General features: G+C 41.5%; 3 protein-coding genes across 4 annotated transcripts; all 3 read left to right on the top strand.

Moving 5' to 3' along the window:
* Positions 1-2,260: 2,260 nt before the first annotated feature.
* Positions 2,261-13,847, top strand: LOC115401860 (protein EFR3 homolog B-like). Of its 2 annotated transcripts, XM_030110222.1 has the most exons (23): positions 2,261-2,651; positions 2,878-3,118; positions 6,418-6,494; positions 6,644-6,771; positions 7,056-7,206; positions 7,734-7,855; positions 7,956-8,105; positions 8,234-8,329; positions 8,431-8,509; positions 8,616-8,751; positions 8,848-9,000; positions 9,521-9,632; positions 9,746-9,797; positions 10,000-10,172; positions 11,107-11,182; positions 11,370-11,531; positions 11,625-11,756; positions 11,857-11,924; positions 12,310-12,443; positions 13,147-13,238; positions 13,312-13,360; positions 13,435-13,541; positions 13,713-13,847. In XM_030110222.1, the coding sequence occupies exons 1-23, from the start codon at positions 2,565-2,567 to the stop codon at positions 13,845-13,847; spliced, it is 2,712 nt and encodes a 903-aa protein (XP_029966082.1). In that variant the 5' UTR covers positions 2,261-2,564. The 2 variants fall into 2 exon arrangements, with proteins under 2 accessions (XP_029966082.1, XP_029966083.1); XM_030110223.1 differs by lacking the exons at positions 2,261-2,651; positions 2,878-3,118 and adding an exon at positions 4,208-4,218.
* Positions 13,848-15,248: 1,401 nt separating this feature from the next.
* Positions 15,249-17,787, top strand: LOC115401862 (uncharacterized protein C1orf115 homolog). Its single transcript, XM_030110225.1, has 2 exons — positions 15,249-15,651; positions 16,662-17,787. The coding sequence occupies exons 1-2, from the start codon at positions 15,352-15,354 to the stop codon at positions 16,797-16,799; spliced, it is 438 nt and encodes a 145-aa protein (XP_029966085.1). The 5' UTR covers positions 15,249-15,351; the 3' UTR covers positions 16,800-17,787.
* A 1,178-nt stretch (positions 17,788-18,965) lies between these two features.
* Positions 18,966-20,996, top strand: tmem18 (transmembrane protein 18). Its single transcript, XM_030110224.1, has 5 exons — positions 18,966-19,144; positions 19,290-19,407; positions 20,283-20,337; positions 20,471-20,564; positions 20,658-20,996. Exons 1-5 carry the CDS (start codon positions 19,052-19,054, stop codon positions 20,754-20,756), a joined length of 459 nt encoding a protein of 152 aa, XP_029966084.1. The 5' UTR covers positions 18,966-19,051; the 3' UTR covers positions 20,757-20,996.
* The last annotated feature ends 1,513 nt before the right edge of the window (positions 20,997-22,509 follow it).

Raw genomic sequence — 22,509 nt, forward strand, 5'->3', positions numbered from 1 at the left:
ATGACCAAGCGAGTGGAAAAATCTAGTGAAGGGAGATTTCACTGGAGGCGTCGTCAGGTGGTGGTGAACGATGCCGGCAAAAATCCTATCAATTTGAGGGTCTCCGTAGATCAGCTTGGACAGCAGAACCTCTGGAGAACTCCATATCTTGCTGTACCGTCTTAAAGCGGCCTTGGGGAGGTCTGTCAGGTTTTTTGCGTGGATGTCTGCGTCCTTGATCCGGTCCCAGATTTTCTCAAACAGACGCAGGTTGGCCGAGTTGACTCTGACTGGATCGTACTCCGTTTTTGCTTTTTGGTAGAGTGTGAAAAGCAGCTCCGTCACAAAAAGCCCCACAGATTTTTTGTATTTCAGATTTTGAGCTTCCTGTGAAGACAGATCTCTATCAGGTTCCTCTGAACTGAGGACAGTAGCCGGAAGCTCGGCTGCTGCTGGTGAGGAGGACTCTGCCGGCAAAGCCGCTGCAGATCCTTCGTCCAAAGACTCAGTGACATCGACTGAGTTGGATTCTACTCGGACAGGACTTGTCACTTCCTGAACTTCAGCTCGATCCAGATTTTGGATTTCTGCTGAAGTAATTTTGCGCTAAATTGTCACTAGAAAGTTGCAGTGCCGGTCCGGCACCTGAATTTTTTTGAGGAGAATTTGAAAGGAATGACGTAATGCGCGCTCCGGCTGGCCTGATTGAGTTAGGTTTCGTTTTGTCCGCCATTACTCCGCCAGATGCTTAGTGAACAACAACTGAGCAAGAGCTTCCAGAAAGTAAGAAAGGACTGGCTTCTAGCACTGTCACAGCTCCAGCACAGACTCCACCAGGCAAAAGAAACTTACATTTTACTCGAGCGCTACTAAAAGAGCGAAGACGGAGTTCCCCTCTTCCGTGCACGCGAGCCACAGGCACGAGTGTTTCACTAAGCTGCATTAAGCCCAAATGCCTGCAGGGGGCGCTGTTTCGCATAAAATGTGCAAACTCCTTAATGCACCTTTAACAAACAGGTCCAGGATATATAGTAAGCCCAATAATTTCATAAAACATAAGCAGCAGCTCTGCTCGCTCCAGACATGTCTGTAAATCACTTAAAACAAGATTGCTGATAATATCAATGTGGGAATAGTCTGTGATAGAAAGTAAGCCTAATTAACTCAACTCATCCAATTTTATTGCAGAGGAGCTCGTTACTCCGAGCCTATCTACTGTAGATAATGACTCACTGTACTTTTCTAATTTTCCAAATACATGACCCTCAAAAGAAGAAGATCAAAAAGGTTTAATCCTAAAGTTGAAAATATTTTTGAAAACTTTAAAGCGGTACTGTTTTGTTTTGTTTTTTTTATGCCTTGACATTGTCTGTTTTGGATGAGGCTTAACTGAATGATATAATAATATATTGACTCCTTGTGTGTTTTAATTTGAAATCTTGGGTAGTGCTTTTGCTCAGGCTGGACATCAGTGTAAGAAGAGAAGTTATCTCTGATGTACCTGGTGAACCTGTTCAGCTCCTGTTCAGTGTGAGGTCAAGGCATTTTTCTCACTGACTCCCACAGTAGACATGCCAAGAGCCCTTCCACGAAAGTCATGTCACATTTCTTTGATTCGACTTCAGTGAAATTTGAAACTTGAACGTCTATTCACAATTATTTTAACTGATCCCAACAAACTGAGACAAAATCCCAAAAGCCAAACACCCTCATCCTAAAGGTGGAGGTGAAAAACAAAGTGATATTGAAGGATTATCAGGAGGGAGTGTGTCTAAAGAGGAGCCCTGGAGGCAGACCTGGTGCTGGACAGGAAATCAGAGGAAAATAAACCAGAAATGTCTTCACTCACAGTGTTGCCATCACATTTCTGATAGATGATCTGAGCCGAATATAACGCTGGTGTGTTGATCAGCACACCTGATCAAACACCTCCTCCTGAGTGCATCTCCATGAAGAGGTACAGCTGCTCCTGTTGAAGGAGGAGGAGGAGCAGGAGAGGGAGGTACTGCCCCCTCCACACACACACACACACACACACACACACACACACACACACACACACACACAGTTGAGAGATGAATTGATAACTTGTGTGACCCTTCGTCATGCTGCCCTGTACAGATGCCCCATCCCTCTCTGTTGTCATGGTAACAGAGGCTGGAGGTGGAGCTTGGTGGTGGGCTCCATGTGGGGGGGGGGGGGTCACAGAAGTGGAGTGATAATTGATTTAATTCCAATATTGCAACATTGTAACAATACAGACAAGTTAAAAAATCAGGTGGAGTTTGGTTTTATTTACTTCTTTTTTGCTTATTTACCCATAATGCACCAGGACAGGTTCGCAGACATAGAACACATGCAAATTACAGAAATGTCTTCATTGCTGTTGCAGTAGCCTCTCCATACTTGGAGGGGGAGCCACCCATGCATCAGTGTGCCAGTGGGAGGATGGTACCTGTCCTGATGCCTCCTCTCAGGTGAACCTTGATGCAGATGTTGGCGTTGTGGGTCAGCAGCAGCCGTGCAGTGGCATCAGGGCGGCCCGGCATGCAGAGCAGCGGATCAATCCCTCCCATTGATCCTGGATGGAGCTTCTCTCCGGCCGAGGCCGGTTGAGTTACATAAGCGGCTGCTGGTGTGACTGTTGGAGGGAACCGGTTGCAGACGAGCAGGTACTTTTTATTTGTACCTCTATATTCATCCTTTAATTTATAACCTGATGAAGCTCTTTACTTTAACCAACATTTACAATCCCCAAATTAACTCAAGTCAAGTGTGTGTGTGTTTGTGTGTGTGTGTGCCAGCAGATTGCTTTGAAGGGGTTAATAATCAGAGGAATGTAGAAGGAGGGGGAAAAGTTCTCACTTCTTAACTCACTTCTCCTCTTCGTCTTCCCAGACTCCTCGTCTTCGCTCTCCTCCCATCATGCCCGGGACTCTGCCCAGGATTCCCAGCATGCCGTGGGGCATGACCCTACCCAGAGGCATCAACCCCCCGAGTTTACCCCGCGGCATCACCGTGCCCAGCCTGCCCCGGGGGGTGTCCCTGCCCCGGGCTGTTACCATGCCGACCGTTTCCCAGGCTCCTCGGCGGCTGCTGCAGGACTGCTGCTCGGTGTTGGACCACCAGAACGCGGGAGGTAACAGGAAGCATCTTCTCCTGCTCTCTTTTCATTTTTACTTCAAAATCTATAGAAATAAACTCACAAACAGAAATAAGACTCCAGCGATAGCAAAAACTTTTAAACTGCATATTGTCTAATTTACAAAGTTTTCAGGATTTTTCATTATTTCTAGCTGCTTCTTTAGTTGTAACTTACTGAATTAGCAGTAAATAACACATGAAAGGCATGAAGTCTAGTTTGATTTGTCATAAATTATGACAGTTAAATCATGTTAACCCATTACTACATGTGAAAAATGAATTGTCTCCTTAAAAAAGTTTAAGTACAAAGCAAAAGTTCTGAATTTACAATGTTTCACTTTCCTAAAGACAATGACCTTTGCACCAAATGAAGTGTGCAAACAGTTAATCAGCTTTAAATATAGCTCCAATTAATTAAATAAGAGGTTTTTTTTGTCTAAAATAATAAGCAAATAAAATAAAACTAAAATATGAAATATGAAAATGGGTAGAGTGATGTGTTTTATTTGAATTAAAGGGTTTTAAAGTAATCAGAGGAGCGTGACTGACTGTAAATAATATAGAAAATCCATCAAAGTTTGTTGCACCATAGAAAAAAAAAACAGCTTTTTAACTGTCAAAATTTGGAAAAGTGTGATTAATTGCAAAATAAGTGTGTGTGAATGCGTGTGTGATGTTAAAATGCAGTGTTTGTTGTGTGTGAATGCGCCGCAGTCCTGTAGCTGCTGCTGATCCATTTTTCTGAGTTTCTGCTGCACAGATGAATAAATCCTCTCAGATTAGAGCGCTGAGCTGCTGCACATGGCCCGGATCACACACAGGAGACCACTCCACCGTCTCCTTACCTTACACACACACACTCACTCACACACACACACCCACACACACACACACACACACGCACACACAGCTGAGCATACAAACTTTGATCCTATAAAACAACAAAATCTCATCACTAATACCACATTCGGAATGAATGAATCAAGGGGCGGGGCCACATCACTGTTGATGCATTTGTGTGTGTGTGTGTGTGTGTGTGTGTGTGTGGAGGATTAAAAGCAAACACGTGTGTGAGCTGAGTCGTCCTCATGTACGGTAAGACATATTTTAAATATTTCAGTATTTTTACTCATTTTTTTTTAAATATTAGTCTTATTTTTTGTATTAAAGAGGCAAAATTAATATTTATTAGTAAATATACTAGTTTGCTGAACAAAAATACCTAACCAGTGCTCATCCTGATATCAGTTTGACCATCAAAAACTGTACATTCACCTCTGAATATTGGTGTAAATATGCTTTTTAGGATTTTAGGTCCTTTCAAGCTTTTTTCCTTTGACAAAGTGTGATATTTTTGTGTAAAACAATCGCATTTGGATTCTGTCCAGTCGGCAGATACAGCAAAATCCTCAATCTCCAAAACTTTCAATGTAACTTTTAAATATTTGATGTGATTTTAACAGGTTTTAAATAAAGTTGTATTCAACTTGGCCTCAGAACAGACTCAGTTTCTTCTGAACTTTTAATACCGTTTCTTGACAAAATATTTAAAAGGTCACATATTTTTATCTGGTGTCTTCCAATCCAAGTATCGATTTGTTTCACTTTTAGCTTACTTTATAATAACTGTAAAAAAAAATAAATGTCATTAACCTTAATGAATGATTCTAAAATATGATTTTCTGAGTTCATAGAATTCTATATTCAATAAAATGTTTGTTTGTCAACATATCCATTGTTCATGTTTGACATTTTACATTTTCCTACAAACACAGAAATGCAAATGTTCTGTATTAATTTTTTATATTTCAATGCTTTTTGACATTTTTTTTTTAATTTATTTATTTTTCTAATTAGTGGTAATAAAGTAAAATGCATTGCAGACCTTCAAATATTATAAACGTACCTGTAAATGATTACATTTTTTTTTTCATATGATGCCATTTTCAATCTGTTTTTATTATCAATTTATTGACATTTTACAGAAAAATCATTCAATAATATATCAAATCATTTACGTAATATTTGTTACTCTTTATAAATCTGACGTACATTAATAATCTCTCCATGCATTTATTTATGTTTACATTCCGCTGTCATCTGCAAACAGTAGAGTCACGTCTGGAAACATGAGTTGACAGAAAAGATTTGAACTATTGCTTTCATCTAAAACCTACTGCGAAACCCATGATCGCTTTTTCAACACATTTTTAGACTTTTTAAAATATATTTTAAGAGTTTCTGCATCCTCAGTCTCTGCTAACAAACACACAATGTCAACACATTACGCAATCAGCCGCTGCAGATTAATCCTGAAGATGTGTGCGTGTGTGTGTGTGTGTGTGTAGTTGGCTGTTAGTCAGCTGTGGATATCTTTCCTCCCTTAATCCCTCTTTAAAAAAAAAAAAAAAAAAGCCCAAAATGATTGAGGTACCATGTAGGAGAGAGATGAAGAGATGAGACTGTAGATAATCTGAGTCTCTGCTGCTGCTTCGCTAAAGCTTTGTTTATTCTCACACACTGTTTTTATTCATGTAATTCCTTCCGTTTTGTCACTGATTGTAATCTCTTACAGTAAAGTCAGTCATTTGTATTTTATATTTATATTTGTAAGACCCATCGATTATATTTGTTGAAGTCCTCCTCACATTTAGGTGTGAGGATAATTTGCACACATTTATGCTATAAAATACAGGCTGCAGTGCAGATATTTGACCTGACAACAGGAATAATAATGGGAATAACCCAACAGCGACATACAGAAACCTCTGATGTTGTTGATCATTGTCTTATATCAGCCTCTCACTAGATATGAAGTCAGTCATCACATTGTTTGGGATATTTAAAATGTTTATCCTGCAAATGTATTTTTATTTTGTCTTCCTATGCCACTGTTCTGTTTTGGTTTTTGAAAGTTTATTTAATTTGAATCATCTTTGAAATTTATTTTGAAAGTTTATAATAGAATGTCCATGGCTTTAACCTCATCAATTTTAAACACAAACCTGTTTTTTTAGATTAAAAAAAAATATTTCTATAAAAAATGACTGGGATGGTTTTATTCCCAATGGTCTGAAATGACTTGAATGTAAGAAATGTCACATGGATACTTGATTCAATTTTGAACAGGGTTTATGTTTTTGAGCAGATTTTATTCCTGACTTTTTGGCTTCACAGCTTGAAACCGAGACATTTCCCTGATTGAGTCGAAATTAAATTTTCAATGAAAAAATGGTGATGAATAGATTTGTTCTCAACATAGTAAAAATCTGGTGTGTGTGTGTTTGTGATGAGGTTTGTGTGGCTGCTGCTGGGCGCTGCGTCCTCGATACAAGAGGCTGGTCGACAACATTTTCCCAGAGGACCCAGAGGTAAAGCCTGGCCGTTTACAGTTCACATTACAGTGTGGTCGTGCCTTTATTGTGACATTTTACGTGTGTGTGTGTGTGTGTGTGTGTGTGTGTGTGTGTGTGTGTGTGTGTGTGTGTGTGTGTGTGTGTGTGTGTGTGTGTTTGATCAGGATGGGCTGGTGAAGGCCAACATGGAGAAACTGACTTTCTTTGCTCTGTCGGCTCCGGAGAAGCTGGACCGGATCGCAGCGTATCTGTCAGAGCGTCTGACCCGAGAACTGAACCGCCATCGCTACGGGTCAGCGCCAAGCCGCTCACACTCGTCCTGGGTAGACTAGACTAGCTATGGACCTATCACAGACTAGTTATAGACATGTTTTAGAGGAGTTATGGACATGTTCCAGGTGCAGCCAGATTGTCTTGAATTGTTATGGGCCATCACTGTAAACAAATTGAGATCCTTAATGTCTTTTATTTGTTTGTGTGTGTGTTTGTGTGTGTGTGTGTGTGTGTGTGTGTGTGTGTGTGTGTGTGTGTGTGTGTGTGTGTGTGTGTGTGTGTGTGTGTGTGTGCATTTACCAGCTACGTGTGCATCGCCATGGAGGCTCTGGAGCAGCTGCTGTTGGCCTGTCACTGTCAGAGCATCAACCTGCTGGTGGAGAGTTTCCTCAGCACGCTGCGGCTGCTGCTGGAGGCCGACAAGCCACACCTCCACATCCTGGCCACCAACTCCGTACGACACACACACACACACACACACACGCGCGTATACAGATGCTTGCACTTCGCATCCACCATCTGTATGTCAAACACACACATTTTTGTAATCCGCCATTGCTGCGTTTGTCGTGTCTTCACCTCCTGGGGGATTATCAGTAGGGGTCAGAGCAGGTTCACCTCCCGTCAGATGTCAGCCTGCAGCCATGAGAGGTTTTAGAGCGTTTCACATTGTTTTAGAATGTTTTAGAAATAATCTGTCTCTTTGGTTTAATTCACAGTTTTAAAAATATGGAAAAAAAGTAGTTTTTCTTCAATTTGTTTGTTTTTCTACCCAAGTCAGAACACCATAAAAGAGTTGCAGTCAGTACACGAAAAATGATTTCAAAAGTTAATAGAGAATTCATTTAATTTTATTGATTTAATATAATGTCACTCTCCATTAATAATTATTGCATATCCATAGATAGATGGACAGATTCACTGTCTTTCACATTGTCTTTCATTTGAGTGATTAATGTACCGGAGTTGTGTCTTGTGCAGTTTGTGAAGTTCGCCAACATTGAGGAGGACACGCCGTCGTATCACCGCAGCTACGACTTCTTCGTGTCTCGCTTCAGCGAGATGTGTCACTCTGAGCACGAGGATCCCGAAACGCAGAGCAGGTCAGTGTCAGCTTCAAGTGCAGCCGTCGCTCTATGCTCTATCTGATCCACCTGTGTGTGTGTGTGTGTGTGTGTGTGTGTGTGTGGTGTGTATGTGCAGGATCCGGGTGTCGGGGATCCGCGGCCTGCAGGGTGTGGTCAGGAAGACCGTGGACGACGAGCTGCAGGCCAACATCTGGGAGCCTCGGCACATGGAGCAGATCGTTCCGGCCCTGCTCCTCAACCTGGAGCAGCATCCAAACAGCAGCAGGTTCTCCTCCTCATCCTCATCATCTTCATCGCCATCCCTTCAAACTACATCTGACTTGATCTGAACCAGCCTGCTGAGGGTCTTTTCTCTGTGTGTGTGTGTGTGTGTGTGTGTGTGTGTGTCTATAGCCGGTCTCCAGCGGAGCAGACGGAGGTGTGTTTCAGGGAACTTCTGGGTCGGGCTGCGTACGGACACATCAACAATGCCATCAAGCCCGTGCTTATGTAAATACACACCACACTTACACGCTCACACACATTCACACACATAAATACAAATGCTAACACACACACTGTTCCTGTTGAATGAGTGTCTCTGTCTTCAGGCACCTGGACTCTCACAGTCTGTGGGAAGGACAGGGTTTCGCTGTGCGCTGCTTCCAGATCATCATGTTCTCCATCCAGGTGACTCCCAGACTCCACTGATGTATGTATTTTGTTTGTGCTGAATGTGATGGGTATTTGATTTGTGTGTGTGTGTGTGTGTGTGTGTGTGTGTGTGTGTGTTCAGTCGCAGCACTCCCACCTGGTGGTCCAGCAGCTGCTGGGTCACCTGGACGCTAACAGCAGGAGTCCTCCGTGGGTCCGGGCCGGCATCGTGGAGGTCCTGTCTGAGGTGGCTGTGATCAAGGCCACCGGCTCAGTGGGTGAGTCCTCCAACCCCCCCCCCCCCCCACCCCCCCACCACCACAGCCCCATAGCGCCCCCCTCACCTCACCTCTGCTCCATCCCGCCCCCTGCAGGCCCCACCGTGCTGGAGGTGTTCAACACACTGCTGCGGCAGCTGCGGCAGAGCGTCCACTACCAGCTCACCGGTTTCTACGACAACGCGGGCAAGCACAAAACCAGCGCCAGCCAGGAGAGGACGCTGCAGGACGCCGTCATCAAGACCATCGGTCAGCCGACAGCTGAAGCTTCAGATCAAAGTTTTATCCTGGTGTTTGCTTCCTGTTTTGAGCTTTGTGTGTGTGTCTGTGTGTTCTGTCTTTTTAGGTTTTTGTGGTTATTTATGTGTTGTTTTTGTTATTTTGTTTCTCCTTGTGGTTATTTTGCTTTTATCTGGTTACTTTCTGTGTCTTGGTGGTTATTTTATGTCTCTGGTTATGATTTTCTGGGATATTCCGGTCAAGATTTAATTCTTTTTGTCTTTTGTTTTGTATCAATCTGGTTGTTTTTTTTATCTTTGGAGTATTTTTTTTCATTAACTAGTTCATTCATTGTGCTATTTATTTATATTTCTTTTTTTCTATTTATTGGTACTGTTGTGTGTCCTTGCGGTGATTTTACATCTCTGAGGTCATATTTGGTTGTTTTTTTACTTCTGTTTAGGCCTTATGTGCTATTCTTAGTTTCATGTGAGTAATTTTGTGTTTTTTATGGTTACTTGTGGTTATTTCTTGTCTCTGTCTGTTTCAGGATCATTCGCCAACACGCTGCCTGTCTACCAGAGGTCAGAGGTCATGCTCTTCATCATGGGGAAGATCCCTGTGCCTGGTATCTACCCCGCCCTGGGGTCACCCAACACTGGGTAACTGTCCCACCCTCCTCTTAAAATGCAGTCTGTATAGACTGAACACTAATGTGTGTGTGTGTGTGTGTGTGTGTGTGTGTGTGTGTGTGTGTGTGTGTGTGTGTGTGCAGGTTCGAGGGCAGTAGGATGATCCAGGTGATGCTGCTGAAGTCTCTTTTGCAGGTGATTAAAGAAGCACGTCACACGTTTTTTAGCTCAAACTGACTGTAAAAGCACAGAAAAGGTGAACAGATGACAAGACATCGCAGATCAAAGTGAAACGTGTGTTTTAAACTGCGTTTAGATCACTTCAAATATTAAAAACAGGAAGTCGAGACACAGCAAAACTCTGCACGGCCTCTCATCGGCTGTGTTCCCGCGTCAGGTTTCGGAGCGTTACGAGAGCACCAACCTGCTGACGGCTCTTCCCTCCTCCTTCCTGGAGCCGCTGCTCTCCTTCACCCTGATGGAGGACCCGGAGATCCGCCTGCTGGTGCTCTCCATCCTCACCTCGCTCATCGACCGGCACCAAAACAGCAAATGGCTCGCCGTGGCAAGGTCCGTCCATCTCACCTCCCGAAGATAAACATCTAAATACCAAATGAAGACTCACAGTTTTGTTGACAGATGAATGAAACTATTGAAAAGGCAAAAATAGCATGAAGTCATATATGGAATAAAATAAGTTTGAAAGAAAAAATATAGTAATAAAAAATTTAGATACAAGAAACAAAAAGTAAAAAGAAATATTCACCTTTCATAAATTAAATCATAAATCAAAAAGGTTATTTTGAAGACATTTGTTTTAAACAGCTGCAATCTGTTGGAAAGATTTTTTTGAATTTTAATAATTCATCAAATTTTCAACAAGGGCTTTAAATTCCACCAAACAGATTCACCATCAGTGATTTTTCTCAAATTTATTGACGTTCTTGGTCGATTTAAGTGTTTCTTTCATTATAACAAATAAATTGTTACTGTGCATTTTCTTTAATCATTATTTTATCTTTTATTCATTTTTTGTTATTTGTTTCTGTTCATTTTTCCACTTTTCCATCAGTTCTGTCTGGTTCAGTTCGATTGTGTCTCTGGTTCCACCTGCTGGCCAATAGTGGTCACTGCAAAGACAAAACAATCACAATGGCTTTAACTGCTTTTCATGTAGATTTCCATGATTTTTATTTCTTATTTGGATTCATATGATATTTAAGACTTATTACAATTGTATATGTTGACTTCTGGTTACTTTCTTAGGTCCTATTTATACTGTCTAGTTCATTAAGTTTCTGTCTGACCAATGTTTTTGTAGGCAGAATATCTTTTTATATTAAGAATTTTCCTCACTTGTTTCTAAAAGTTTGAGCTCATTTGTTACCATCCAGGAGGATTTGATTCCTGTGTTTTTAGTGTCAGTGAGGCTGACTTGGACCTGAGACTGAATGGGCTTTAAATGGTGAGCCTTTTGATAGTTTTTGTTGATGTTTGTCCGCAGTGTGACGGTTGACGTGTCTGTGTTGGAGCTGAAGGAGGACACATGTTCCAAACAGGACAACCTGTTCATGAGGAAGGTCAGTGATCACTTTCCCACCATCAATCATCCAGATCAATTTGTTCTTTTATTTAAAAAATATTAGTCATATTTATTCAGATTCTAAGAGAGTTACTGTAAACATTTTGTTCAACGACGACTTCTAGAGGTTTTCCTTCATTTTTTGGGTTATAAGAAGTTGTATCCGTCATTGTGTGTTTGTGCAGCACGCTCAGCGCCTCTACCGTCACATCTACCTCACCTGTAAAGAAGAGACTAGTGGGCGGAGCCACTACCATGCTCTTTTCACCCTGCTGACCGTCCTCGGCGTGGAGCTGTCCAGCGAGGAGGTTCTGGTCGATCTGATGCGACTGGTTCTGGCTCTGCAGGTGAGCTTGTCTCCAATCATCAAGACAACAATATCAACCCCCCCCCCCCTCTGTTTCTCCGAGACGTTAACTGTCCTGTGATTGATCGATCAGGATCTGGCCTCATCCAGTCAGGAATGTCTGTCAGTGTTAAACCGCTGTGGCGTGCACGCTCTCTGTGCCGCCTCCCTCTGCGTGCTGGCAAAGCTCGGACCGCCTCTGGCACTGCAGCAGCACGTCGCTCAGGTGTGTGCGTGTGCGTGTGTGTGTGTGTGGTGAGTAGTTAAATATTTTAAAGTCCACAAAAGATGTGAATAGCATGTTTTCTGCTTGCTTTCCTCTGCAGGTTGTAGAAAGACGTCAGAAGAAGGCGCCACATCTTCTGCCTGAACAGGCCCTCAGTGAAAATCCCAGGTACAAACAAACAAATGATCGATAAGCAAAAACAAACATGAAAACAAAGTTCTCTCTGTCCAAAAAGTTGTGGATATTTATCAGTACACATTGGTATGACTCGCATATTTTTTCTGAACCTAGTAAGACTTGAACACACTAATTTTTTTTTTTTCTTTTTATCTTTCAGACTGAAAACTGTAAGGTTCAGTTAGAATGCAGCGAGCTCAGACACTTAAACATTCATGGCTGTTCAGCAGGGAAAAAAATAGGATGCACCAGGGTGTTTTACTGTAAAAGGTTTCACTGAGTAGACAGCTCCTCAAGTCTGTAACGCAGATCTGGTTCTGCTGTCCTAAAAAGAATTTGTATTTTATGTGTGTGTGTGTGTCTGTGTGTGTGTCAGACTGCCTGTCGGGGATCTGAAGGTGGACGAAGAGCTTCTGTTCACTCAGTCAACAATCAGCGACTCTCTGAGTGAAAGCAGCTACAGTGCTCACTGTGATCATCTCAACACGCCGTACACACCCCAACTCTCAGGTACACACACACACACACACACACACACACACACACACACACACACACACACACACACACACACACACAATTAACTACATTAATTTCTCTCATCATCAGTCTGAACTGTAACACTTTATTGATTCCATCTCACTTTACATAACTCAAAAATAAACAGTCCTCTTAAATTGTGTTTTCCTTCTTTTAACTTAAAACTGTTGAATACAAACAGGAAGACGTTTTTTGTGAATCTGATATGTTTTTAAATACACATTGTCAGGAAATTTTAATGTGCAGGACAGCATACATAACTGACTTAAAGAATCAACAATAACCAGCAGTGTTTATTATTGTAGTTCTATTAGTTTCATTATTAAGTCTATATCAGTTTTATCCACATTTCCCCAAATCTCACCACAGTAGGACATTAATGACACCTACAGTGAAAAATAGTGAATTTTTAAGCTTTTTCTAATTAACGGATTTCAAGCTTTATGTGGAACTGCAACAGATTTCGATCATTTTCATCTTCAGTCACTCCTAAAAGTTTCATGTCATACTCTCTGGAATTCAGCCCCATGTAAATTCAGGTTTATTTCATTATAAATGTTAGCCCCTCCAAACACAAAACATACATGTTAAACTCTCACAGATACACACCTGAACTCCCAGGTTTATCCTCACGATGTCGCTCTGTGTTAATCTGAGTGAAACTCTGTTTCAGATGAGGATCGTCTGTCAAAGAGGAAGAGTGTGGGCGACGTGGCCTCGCTGCAGCTGGACATGGACCCTCACAGCACCCCTCACACTCCACAGGTATCCACACAGGTGCTTCAGTAACTTCACTTCATGTGTCAGATCTCTGACTGTTGTGTGTTCTTTCGTGTAGAAACCCCAGACGGAGCAGATCACATTCGAGATGCTGAAGAACACCATCGGTAGGGCCCCACTGAGCTTGTCATTTTGAGGATTTAAAACCAGCTGAGTAAGAGTGCTGTGTGAATCTTCGCAGAAGATCGAGGCGGCGTGGAGGAGGAGGAGAGGAGGAAGAGGCTGCAGCTGGTGGAGAAGTTTCAGACGGCGTCCTTCGAGGAAATTGCGGCTCACTGTGGATCTCGGGTGAGCGTCCTGTCGCCTCCGCCTTGTTCAACTGGTCCTCTGCATTCAACATGTCCAGATACACAGCAACAAAGCTTCCGTCTACATATGCAGATCATCTGTGTCCTCAGTGTCTTCTGCCCTAATCGTGTGTGTTCCACATCTAATCTGCCTCCTGCTGTCTGTTTGCAGGCGTCGCTGCTTCACTCCAAACTGGAGCAGGTGTTTGACCTGATCATCCGTCCTCCCCCGTCCCCGTCCGGCCAGTCGCCCCCTCGCTCCACGCCGCTCCACCAAATGAAATTTCCCGACCTCTGCGTCTATTAGAGTCACGGTCGCACTCCTCGGCCTGTAAATATAACTTTGATCCCTTGGAGGAAACCCTCAAGCAATGAAACCCTCGACTCTGATCCCACCTCTCTGAACTGGTTCAGATTTAGATCAAATAAAAAAGAAACTGTGAGGCTACTGCATTCTGCTGTCTTTATTTCTCACCATGTGATCTTCGTGTTTTACTCCAGTGAGAAACTTTTCTGCCTGTCATTCATGTTATTTTTGCTTGTAATAACTCTCTATGGACACAGAACTTTTCTCAGGCTGTTGTTGCTCTGAACCCAGCTCTCCCACTCTGAAGACAGTGTTTCTGCTCATGGAGCTAAGTGACCACACAAAGAAACATTTATATAAAGAGGCCTGAGTGGTCAGGACTTGATTTTGGCAGCAGAGCTTCCTGCTGAGTTATCTCACTGTCACACTGAAGAGGTGCAGCTCTGTACTCCCACAGAAAGATACAGAACGTGAGGATATTTCGCCTGCTGACCCAGAGATTCGCAGGCTGACCAGCTCTGAGAACATTCATGTGTTGTGTCTTTAATTCTTCCGAACTCATCAATAAGCTGTACCGAGTTGTGACATAGAAACAATTTTTTTTCTTTGACATTTCAATTATTTTTGGATGGATGCAGATTGCAAACTGAGACAGTCAGCAGGATGTTTTCATTTCTTCCATTAGAACTTGGTAAAAATGCAGATTTCTGCTGACATGCTGCAGAAAGTGGCTCCCATCCAGCTGTCCAGACAGTGTTTTACTCAGTCCACAAAGCATGAGGCAACCATTATAACAACTTCTGTGTGTTTAGATGTTGGTGTATAAAGAGGTTAGACCACCCAGATGGGACTTATTGAGCTGCTTATTGTATATTCACTTAGTAAATGAACCATGGCGATGAAACCACTCATGATTAAAGACTTTATCATGCTGTTTTCTTTCCCACTTGGAGCACTTGTTGCACAACCTTCAGAGACTAACATATTGGTTTTTCTCCCTTCAGTTCTCTCAGGCAAGCGGACTCGTTTCCATCCTCCGACTCAAAGATCCAGATTGTCAAGAAATGAACACACAAAGCAGCGAAGAAGAAGAAGCTGCAGTTACTGGAGTGAAAATGTAAAAACTCTGATTTAACCTCTCAGTAAAATTTGTGAAGTGCAAGATCTTAGCTCTGACCTCAGGTTCTTAGCTCTAATTTGCTCCCCCGTCTTCCCTCACTGTGGGTGTTGGCTATGTTATGTGCTTTATTCATTGGATGAGGTGTTTTTGTAGAGGGTAAAACTCTCCTCATGAGGCGTCACGCAGGCGTTTTCAGATCAGTCTTGTGAGGAAGAGGGATTTGCTCCTTTAAGGGCTCTGAGCCAAATCCTCCACAACAAGGCGGACTGCTGGAATGCTCTTCCACTCATGCACAAAACCACTGTGGACATCATACCTGACCTCCTGAGGAAGCTGCGGCTTTCAGTCTGATCTCTGGAAGCTGCAGCGGCAGCAGCAGACGACATGAAGCCCAAATCTCTGCCCTCCAGGCTGTTTGACAGACAACCAGCAGCAGCATCAGGTGAGACTGTGAGTGTCAGTGCTGCGAAGTATCAGCGCCATGTGGACTGTGAGGAGCAGCTCTCCTCCGAGGACAGCCAGCCGGAGGCCGGCAGCAGCAGACACAAGGAGAAACATCTCAGGGAATTACAGCTGGCCTTTCTGCCTGAGAAGTACGAGAAACTAATAGATGATGAGGATAAAGTCAAGGCCAAAGAGGAGAAGAAGAAAAGGAAGAAAGAAAACTACAAGAAAGTCAGGAAGGTGGGTATTTATGCTGATATCAATTTATTATCTATATTTTTAATGTTCACATTGTCAGTATGAGTTTAAAAATAAATCTTTTTAAAGTCTGATTCAAAAAACTGATAGTTTTTCAACAATTACTGAATGCACATAAATCACTTTTGTGGAGAACTTGAAAGTCTTTTGAAAGCTGTCGTGACGTGTTTATAGCTCTTTCCAGCAAAGAATTCACTCATTATTAAGATGTGTGCAGATGAGTGAAGTGCAAATTGTAAATTGTTCTGATCTCACTCATAGTGCATACATGCACACACGCGCGCACACACACACGCACACACACAGTCATTAATTACTGGCCTGACTTCAGTGCAAATGTCAACCTGACTTCACTAAAACCTGAGATTAATCCAGCTTAAGACTTTTAAAGCATCATACGTGTCAGGCCTGTATGTCAGCTCTCTGCTATAATGCTCACAGGAGATGACACTAAGCAACAGTTGGAACACATTGTTCAAATATGTTGTTCACTTCTTTTTCCCAGCCTGAGAACACATTTCCAGAGTGTTTGTTATTCCCTTGTCAGGCCGAATGTGGCAGGATTAAATTTTTTTAACCACATCTATTTACATTGAAATTAAAGTTTAACTTCCTGACACATATTTTTAAGTTTTTTTTAAACGTGACTTCCTGTAGCCGCTGCAGGCATTCAGCCTTTTCCTGTCCACAGAGGACAAAGAACAATGGTGTTCACAGGATTCTGTTTACACTGCAGACAGGTGGAGATTGACCCTGTCCTCCTGCTGCACTGTTCTTTCAAACCACCACACAAATTTTCAGTCCAATCCTGCTTTAGAGTCCATGTTCAGGAGATTTTACACAGTGCATCAGAAATATTCTGACATGAAGGAGCGACACAAAACTGTCTGAATCATTTTTGGCATGTGTTTCTTCTTTTTTGTATTTACTACATTGTATATTATTGTTATTAATAAATTAATTGAATAAAGATTAACCTTTTATCGTTCCAGAATGTCGGGAAGGCCCTCCGCGCTACTTGGAAGTGTTTCAAGCTCGGCCTGTATAATTTTGCTCTGGCCTACTCCACTCCCATCACAGTGGCAGCTGCTTTTGCCCCTGACTTTCACCCAGGAAGAGACAGGACCTGAGCCGGGCTGAGAACACTGACCAAATACTGTTTCTAATGTTTAAAAATACATTTTTGTGTTAAAACCCTCATGTTCTCTGACAGTGTAATATAAGTAATGTATGATTTCTTCTATTATTTTTTAGGAAATGTTCATGTGTCACTGACATATGATATATAGTATATGTAATACTGTAAGAGTTCGGGAGTTCGGTTAGAGTCGGAGGGGCCCCTGTGACCTTCAGTGCCCAGGGGCCTCTGGAATTACTAATCCAGCCCTGTGTGTCAGTAATGATGGCATTTTCATTTATACTGCAAATAATGGTGCAATTATTAATGGTTTTTTTTTTTTATTTGTACTTTTATATCTCTCCCCATATTAAGAATGCAGTGTACATATTAAGTATAATCCCACTGGGCTCTGTAGAAACACATGGGAATCATAAAATCCAATCTATATTCTGTAAAACTGCTGTGAGGATAAATCACGCGTTCTGTATACAATTACTGATCTTGTGTTTTGGTATGAAAAGAATTAAGCATCTTTTTGTGACTCAGGGAATGATTTTAGTCAGTATGTAAAGAGCAAGTAAGAGCATGTGATGATGAGACAGCAAGAACAAGATGTTTTACTCTCTACAAGAGAAAGTCGACAAATATGAATCGAGAGCAAACACAGTGAGAAATAAGTGAACTTATTTGACACGTGTGGAACAACATAAGTGGTGATCTGAAGTATATTGGATGTAATATTTGGGAGATTTTGAGCTTGATGGATTGGCAACCTGTCCAGGGTGTATATACTGTATATATTTACAACAATGTCAGTCACTGTGTCTGGTTTCTCCTTGGAGAGATTTACAGAGGGGCGCTATGTGAAAGTTGTTCAATTTCAGAGGTGTGATACATTTTCGGTTTTGTCAAATACATGCTATTGCTTGACGTTGAATGACTGTTTTTTTTCAAAAACGTTTTCTCATTATTTTGCAGTATATTGTGCAAAAATAAAATACAACATATTCATTAAATGTTTTTTATGAGATGTGTATTTTTCAGAAAAAAATATTTGGAACACTTTTCACATGAATTCTTTCTCACAGCAGGATAAAATCATTATAATTTTCTTGAATTGTTCCACTATGTGTACAAAACTACATGAGACCACTTACAACTTGAAACAGATTCAAATGCTTTCCTTTTGTTGTATTTATTCCTGTTTTGTTTTGTGGTGATCATAATAATGCAGATGACACATATCAGTCACATATCAATCACATATCAATATCAGTGAACGACCACAGTCCCTACCTGCTGAGTAAATATATAAATGAAATCAATGAGTGGATGTGTCACAACCTTTTCCAACTTAACACAGAAAATTTTGAGGTAATTGTTTTTGACACCAAAGAGTGACAAATAAAGGTCAGTGCTCATCTCAACACCATGTCCCTCAAGAAAACAAATCAAGCTAGAAATTTGGGTCTTGAAACTTATCAATCACATAAAGCCAAGAGCAAAATCACATCACTATCTCCTGAAAAGTATTCCTAGAATTAAAGGATTTCTGACTAAACAAGATTCAGAGAAACTAGTTCATGTAGGCTGGATTATTGTCACAGTGTGTTTAAAGATCTCAGTGAAACATCTGCTAGACAGCTGCAACTCATCCAGAATCCTCACCAACGCAATGAGAGTGGAGCAATTTACGCCAGAGCTTCAGTCTCTTCACTGTCCATCTGTGTGTCAAAAGATTGACTTGAAAGTTTTACCCTTTGTCTGGAAAACAGATATTTGTCTGGTCTTGGGCATAAACACATTGCAGAATTACTCGTAGAATATAAAACATCCAGACCTCTAGGGTCTTCCAGAAGAGGAGTTCCAAGAGTCAAGAGAAACAGAAGCATATTTTTTATTTTTGTTCCTCCTAATCTATGGAGCAAACTTCCTAAACACCTGAGGAATGGGCACACTCACTTCTTTTTAAAGGACTTTAAAAACTATTATCTTCTCAGACTTTCCAGTAATTTACTAATTCAATTACCTTTACCTTAAGATTTTTTTTTCTTTATTTATCCGCCCTTCAATGCCTTTCTAAAAAGCTTTGTTTTAATTTATTACCTTTTTTAAATTGTAAAGCAATGACTCTTTTGAGTGACGCCCTCATGCTCGTCGTGACGTCATTCTCCTGCGACTCGAGGCGCTTCCTGGTTTGTTTACATGGTCGAGTTAAACTGAGTCGGGTCGTAGTTTTGGTAGTTTTAGTGTTTTAAGAGGATGGCAGATCAGAAAGCGCAGAATATCAGCTCGATTCCCATCGACGGATTCAGCAAATTAAGAATAACGTCGATATGGACGTTTCTCATGTCTGTAAGTTGAGATGAATTCGGTCTCCAGACACTGTCACGGATAATGAAACGTCTCAGGCTGGGTTAAAGGACGTGGAATATCTGTGTCGATTAATTTAAGCTCATTGAACTGCCTAAACGTGTATTTTTTGTTTGTTTGTTTGTAGGTGCAGTGGTCGGAGCCGTGGCTCATCGGGCTGGTTGTGTTTCACGTCGTGTGTTTGTTCGTGACTGCGGTGACCTGCAGATATTATAGAGCGCAGATTTGTCACTTCCTCCTGCTCGGTACGTGTGCAGCAAACATCTCACGTCGTTTTTAATGTTTATAATGCTCTTAACGGGTATGTTATTGTCTAATATGCACGTCTACATGCTCAAATGGATTCGAGTTAGTTGGGGTTTGTTGGCTGTTGTTTGCTTTGTTTTATTTTTTTTCTCTATTATTTTATTCTGAACTTATTCTCGTGTAAAATAAAACTGAACATCCTATACTTGCTGTGTGTAGTGGTATGCTAGTACATTGGGAGCAGTGAACAGAAACTTCAGTCACCTTCATCCCTGAGACAATTAGGAGAGCAAGCAAATAGTGATTCAGCATGTGTTGTGATAGTTATAAATTACTTATTTGCTTCCTTAAATTACAATATTCTGGTGTTTAAAACTGTTTAATCTCCAGAAAGATTGTTTTTGTTTAAAGCAGGGGTGTCAAACATAAGGCCCGCAGACCAAAACCAGCCCACAAGAGGGTGCCCTACAGTGTCCTCTCCAGTCTGGCGAGCCAAAACACCAAGCAAATTGTCTGAATTTCAAAGAAAACATTGCTCTTGAAAAAAACAAAAGGTGTCTTCTGCACCAGAAGGAGTAATCAAAATTGACTTTATGTTGAGATTATGGTAATTTTCTTGTGTAATTGTAAAAATATTGACATATTCATCATATATACACTGTGCCACAAAGTCAGAGACTGAATGTAAAAGTTACTATTTTAGCAGTCTGCGCCACTCCAGAGGAAATGTGCTGTTTGTGGTCCCTGAACTAAAATATCTTTGGCATTCCTTGTTATCAGCTTTCAGGATTCACATGTATAAAAACAGTAACGGTCATTGTGATCCGTCTGAGCATGTCCGTGTTCATGTCTGATCTTCTGTCTGTCTCCACAGTCTGCCTGGTTTACAGCGCCGAATATCTAAATGAGCTGGCTGCCATGAACTGGAGGTAAGTTCTCCAACATTCATCTATGAACAATCAAGGGAATGTGATGGGCATGTCTTAAACACATGTTACACACACTATTTATTATATGATTTCAAAGCTACTACTAAGCTTTGTTGTTTCGTTTTTTTCACAGGTCCTTCTCAGACTTCCAGTATTTTGATTCCACGGGCATGTTCATATCGCTGGTCTACTCTATTCCTCTCCTCCTCAATGCTGTTATAATTGTGGTTCGTTTTACTTCTTCATATCCACCGTATCATCCGTTGAGATGTCGTAAGCCACAAAGAGCACTGATTTACCTGCGTGTGTTTGTTGAACAGATGGTGTGGGTGTACAGGACCTTTTCTACGATGGCTGAATTGAAGACACTTCAGCTGAAGAAGAAAGCTCGCAGAGAGAAGAGGGAGAAGAGCGACTGACGCCTCTCTTTATTTCTTCACTTCATGTGGAGGATTTTGGGGGCAGATTTCTTCATGTGACTCAGAACTTTTTTCATCAGGAGTGGAATTTATTATTCGTAGTATTATTCTTTGTAATGACAGGTGGCAAGGTGGTTCTGACTGTATTGAACATTATGAGGACCAAAGGACTTTTACCATTATGTTATTCATGATTCAGTGTGGGTCAAGCATATAAAAGAAAAACCTTTTTTTGAATTATTTTGCTGTCGGTTTGGTTTTCTTTACCTGGAAATGATCTTATGCTGTAAAGCAGGGACACATTTTTGAAGAAAAAAATATGTTTTCAAGAACTTGTACAGAATAACAGTTGAATATGCAGATATTTTCTACATTTAGATTTGGAATCAATCGAATCATAACAACACCAAGGTTTTTTTTTATTAAATTTGATTAATAAATAATTCTCAATTACTGATAATCTTTTGCACAGAACAAACAACAAGCGGCTTTAAGCTGCATTGACACACTAACTGTGGTTCAGGTTTCAGTCTTCTTTGCAGCGTCTCTTTGGACGGGGCAGTAGAGTGGAGAGCGCCATGGCGTCAGCCTCTTCCTGGGGTCCTGGACTGACGCTGCACCACTAGACGGCAGTATGAGCTAAATGTCCTGAATCGTTCAGGTGTCCACTCCAAGTAGAGAATCTTTCCCAGCTCCCTCAATTTTTTTCACTCTTTATCTCTGCTGAGACTTCACAGGATGTCTCTCTCAAAACTTTGCTTTTTTTTTTTTTTTCTGTTTTATTTTTATCAGTCCTTTCTTTGTTTTCCCACAATGAATCTGATACGAGTTGCTCTTCCCTCAATAATCTGTCAGGATCCGTTGAGCGCTGACTGGACCACAGTCACTGGAAGCGATCTTAAAAGGACGGGAAGGAAGATGAATGAGGAGGTCGTGTTATCACGGATTGTAATGTGAGTGTGTGGGCAAGTAGGTGTGTGTGAAGGCCGGGTGAGAACTCGGTGGGATCCTCTGAAAGAGCGGCCCTGCCTCCTACTGAAGACATCATTAAAAGTTGCTCTCTGGCCTCTTTTTGATGAACAAGAGCGGGTGTTAAGCACACAGACACATATGTAATGCCTGTCAGATTGCTTATCGCAAAAGTGTCACTGCTTTTTGAGATACGTCTCAACCTCCTTGGACACGAGTCATGTCAGAAGTAGAGAGTTTTAAGGTCATTCTTCTCTCAATAAAACGCTGCCGTGATCATTCTCCTCTTGTGTGAGACCATCTGAAACATGCAGCCAAATTTACCAGGTCATCAATCTATGATATGACAGCTCTCTGTTAGTCAAGTGCAACGCAGCATTGCACAACATCCCACCAGCTGCATTCCTGCGGCTGCAAATGCCTTGGATAGAAGAGAGGCCACCTGTTTGATGGAGGTCTGAAAAGATGAGAAAATAAGGTGATTATCGGACTTAGAGGCAGCTGAGCTGCAGGATTTATGTCACCGAGCATCATCAAGCAAAGTTTCAGCAGAAGGAAGATATGAAAAACACAGAAAGAAACCAGATCTTGATTTTCTGATATTAATGTCAATCCTGCTTTATACTGAAAATACCGACAAAGAAAAGCAACCTTGACCTCAGTCGAGCATTTCATCACATTTTAGTCAGGTTATTAATCCTGTGTCAGCTGATACGTTAGGGGGAGTTAAAACACAACTGATAAAAAAACACACATTCATCTGCAGAAAGAGAATCTTAAATGA

Source organism: Salarias fasciatus, chromosome 15 (genome assembly GCF_902148845.1).
Source record: "Salarias fasciatus chromosome 15, fSalaFa1.1, whole genome shotgun sequence".
Lineage (NCBI taxonomy): Eukaryota > Metazoa > Chordata > Actinopteri > Blenniiformes > Blenniidae > Salarias > Salarias fasciatus.

What these genes read in the sequence shown, in the direction of transcription:
- LOC115401860 (XM_030110222.1), top strand. Translation starts at nt 2,565, where the DNA reads ATGGAGCTTCTCTCCGGCCGAGGCCGGTTGAGTTACATAAGCGGCTGC. An exon ending in AAATGGCTCGCCGTGGCAAG is followed by an intron (nt 10,173 to 11,106) that starts GTCCGTCCATCT and finishes GTTTGTCCGCAG; the next exon opens with TGTGACGGTTGACGTGTCTG. An exon ending in GCACCCCTCACACTCCACAG is followed by an intron (nt 13,239 to 13,311) that starts GTATCCACACAG and finishes TCTTTCGTGTAG; the next exon opens with AAACCCCAGACGGAGCAGAT.
- LOC115401862 (XM_030110225.1), top strand. Translation starts at nt 15,352, where the DNA reads ATGAAGCCCAAATCTCTGCCCTCCAGGCTGTTTGACAGACAACCAGCA. An exon ending in ACTACAAGAAAGTCAGGAAG is followed by an intron (nt 15,652 to 16,661) that starts GTGGGTATTTAT and finishes TTATCGTTCCAG; the next exon opens with AATGTCGGGAAGGCCCTCCG.
- tmem18 (XM_030110224.1), top strand. Translation starts at nt 19,052, where the DNA reads ATGGCAGATCAGAAAGCGCAGAATATCAGCTCGATTCCCATCGACGGA. An exon ending in TATGGACGTTTCTCATGTCT is followed by an intron (nt 19,145 to 19,289) that starts GTAAGTTGAGAT and finishes GTTTGTTTGTAG; the next exon opens with GTGCAGTGGTCGGAGCCGTG. An exon ending in TCAATGCTGTTATAATTGTG is followed by an intron (nt 20,565 to 20,657) that starts GTTCGTTTTACT and finishes TTTGTTGAACAG; the next exon opens with ATGGTGTGGGTGTACAGGAC.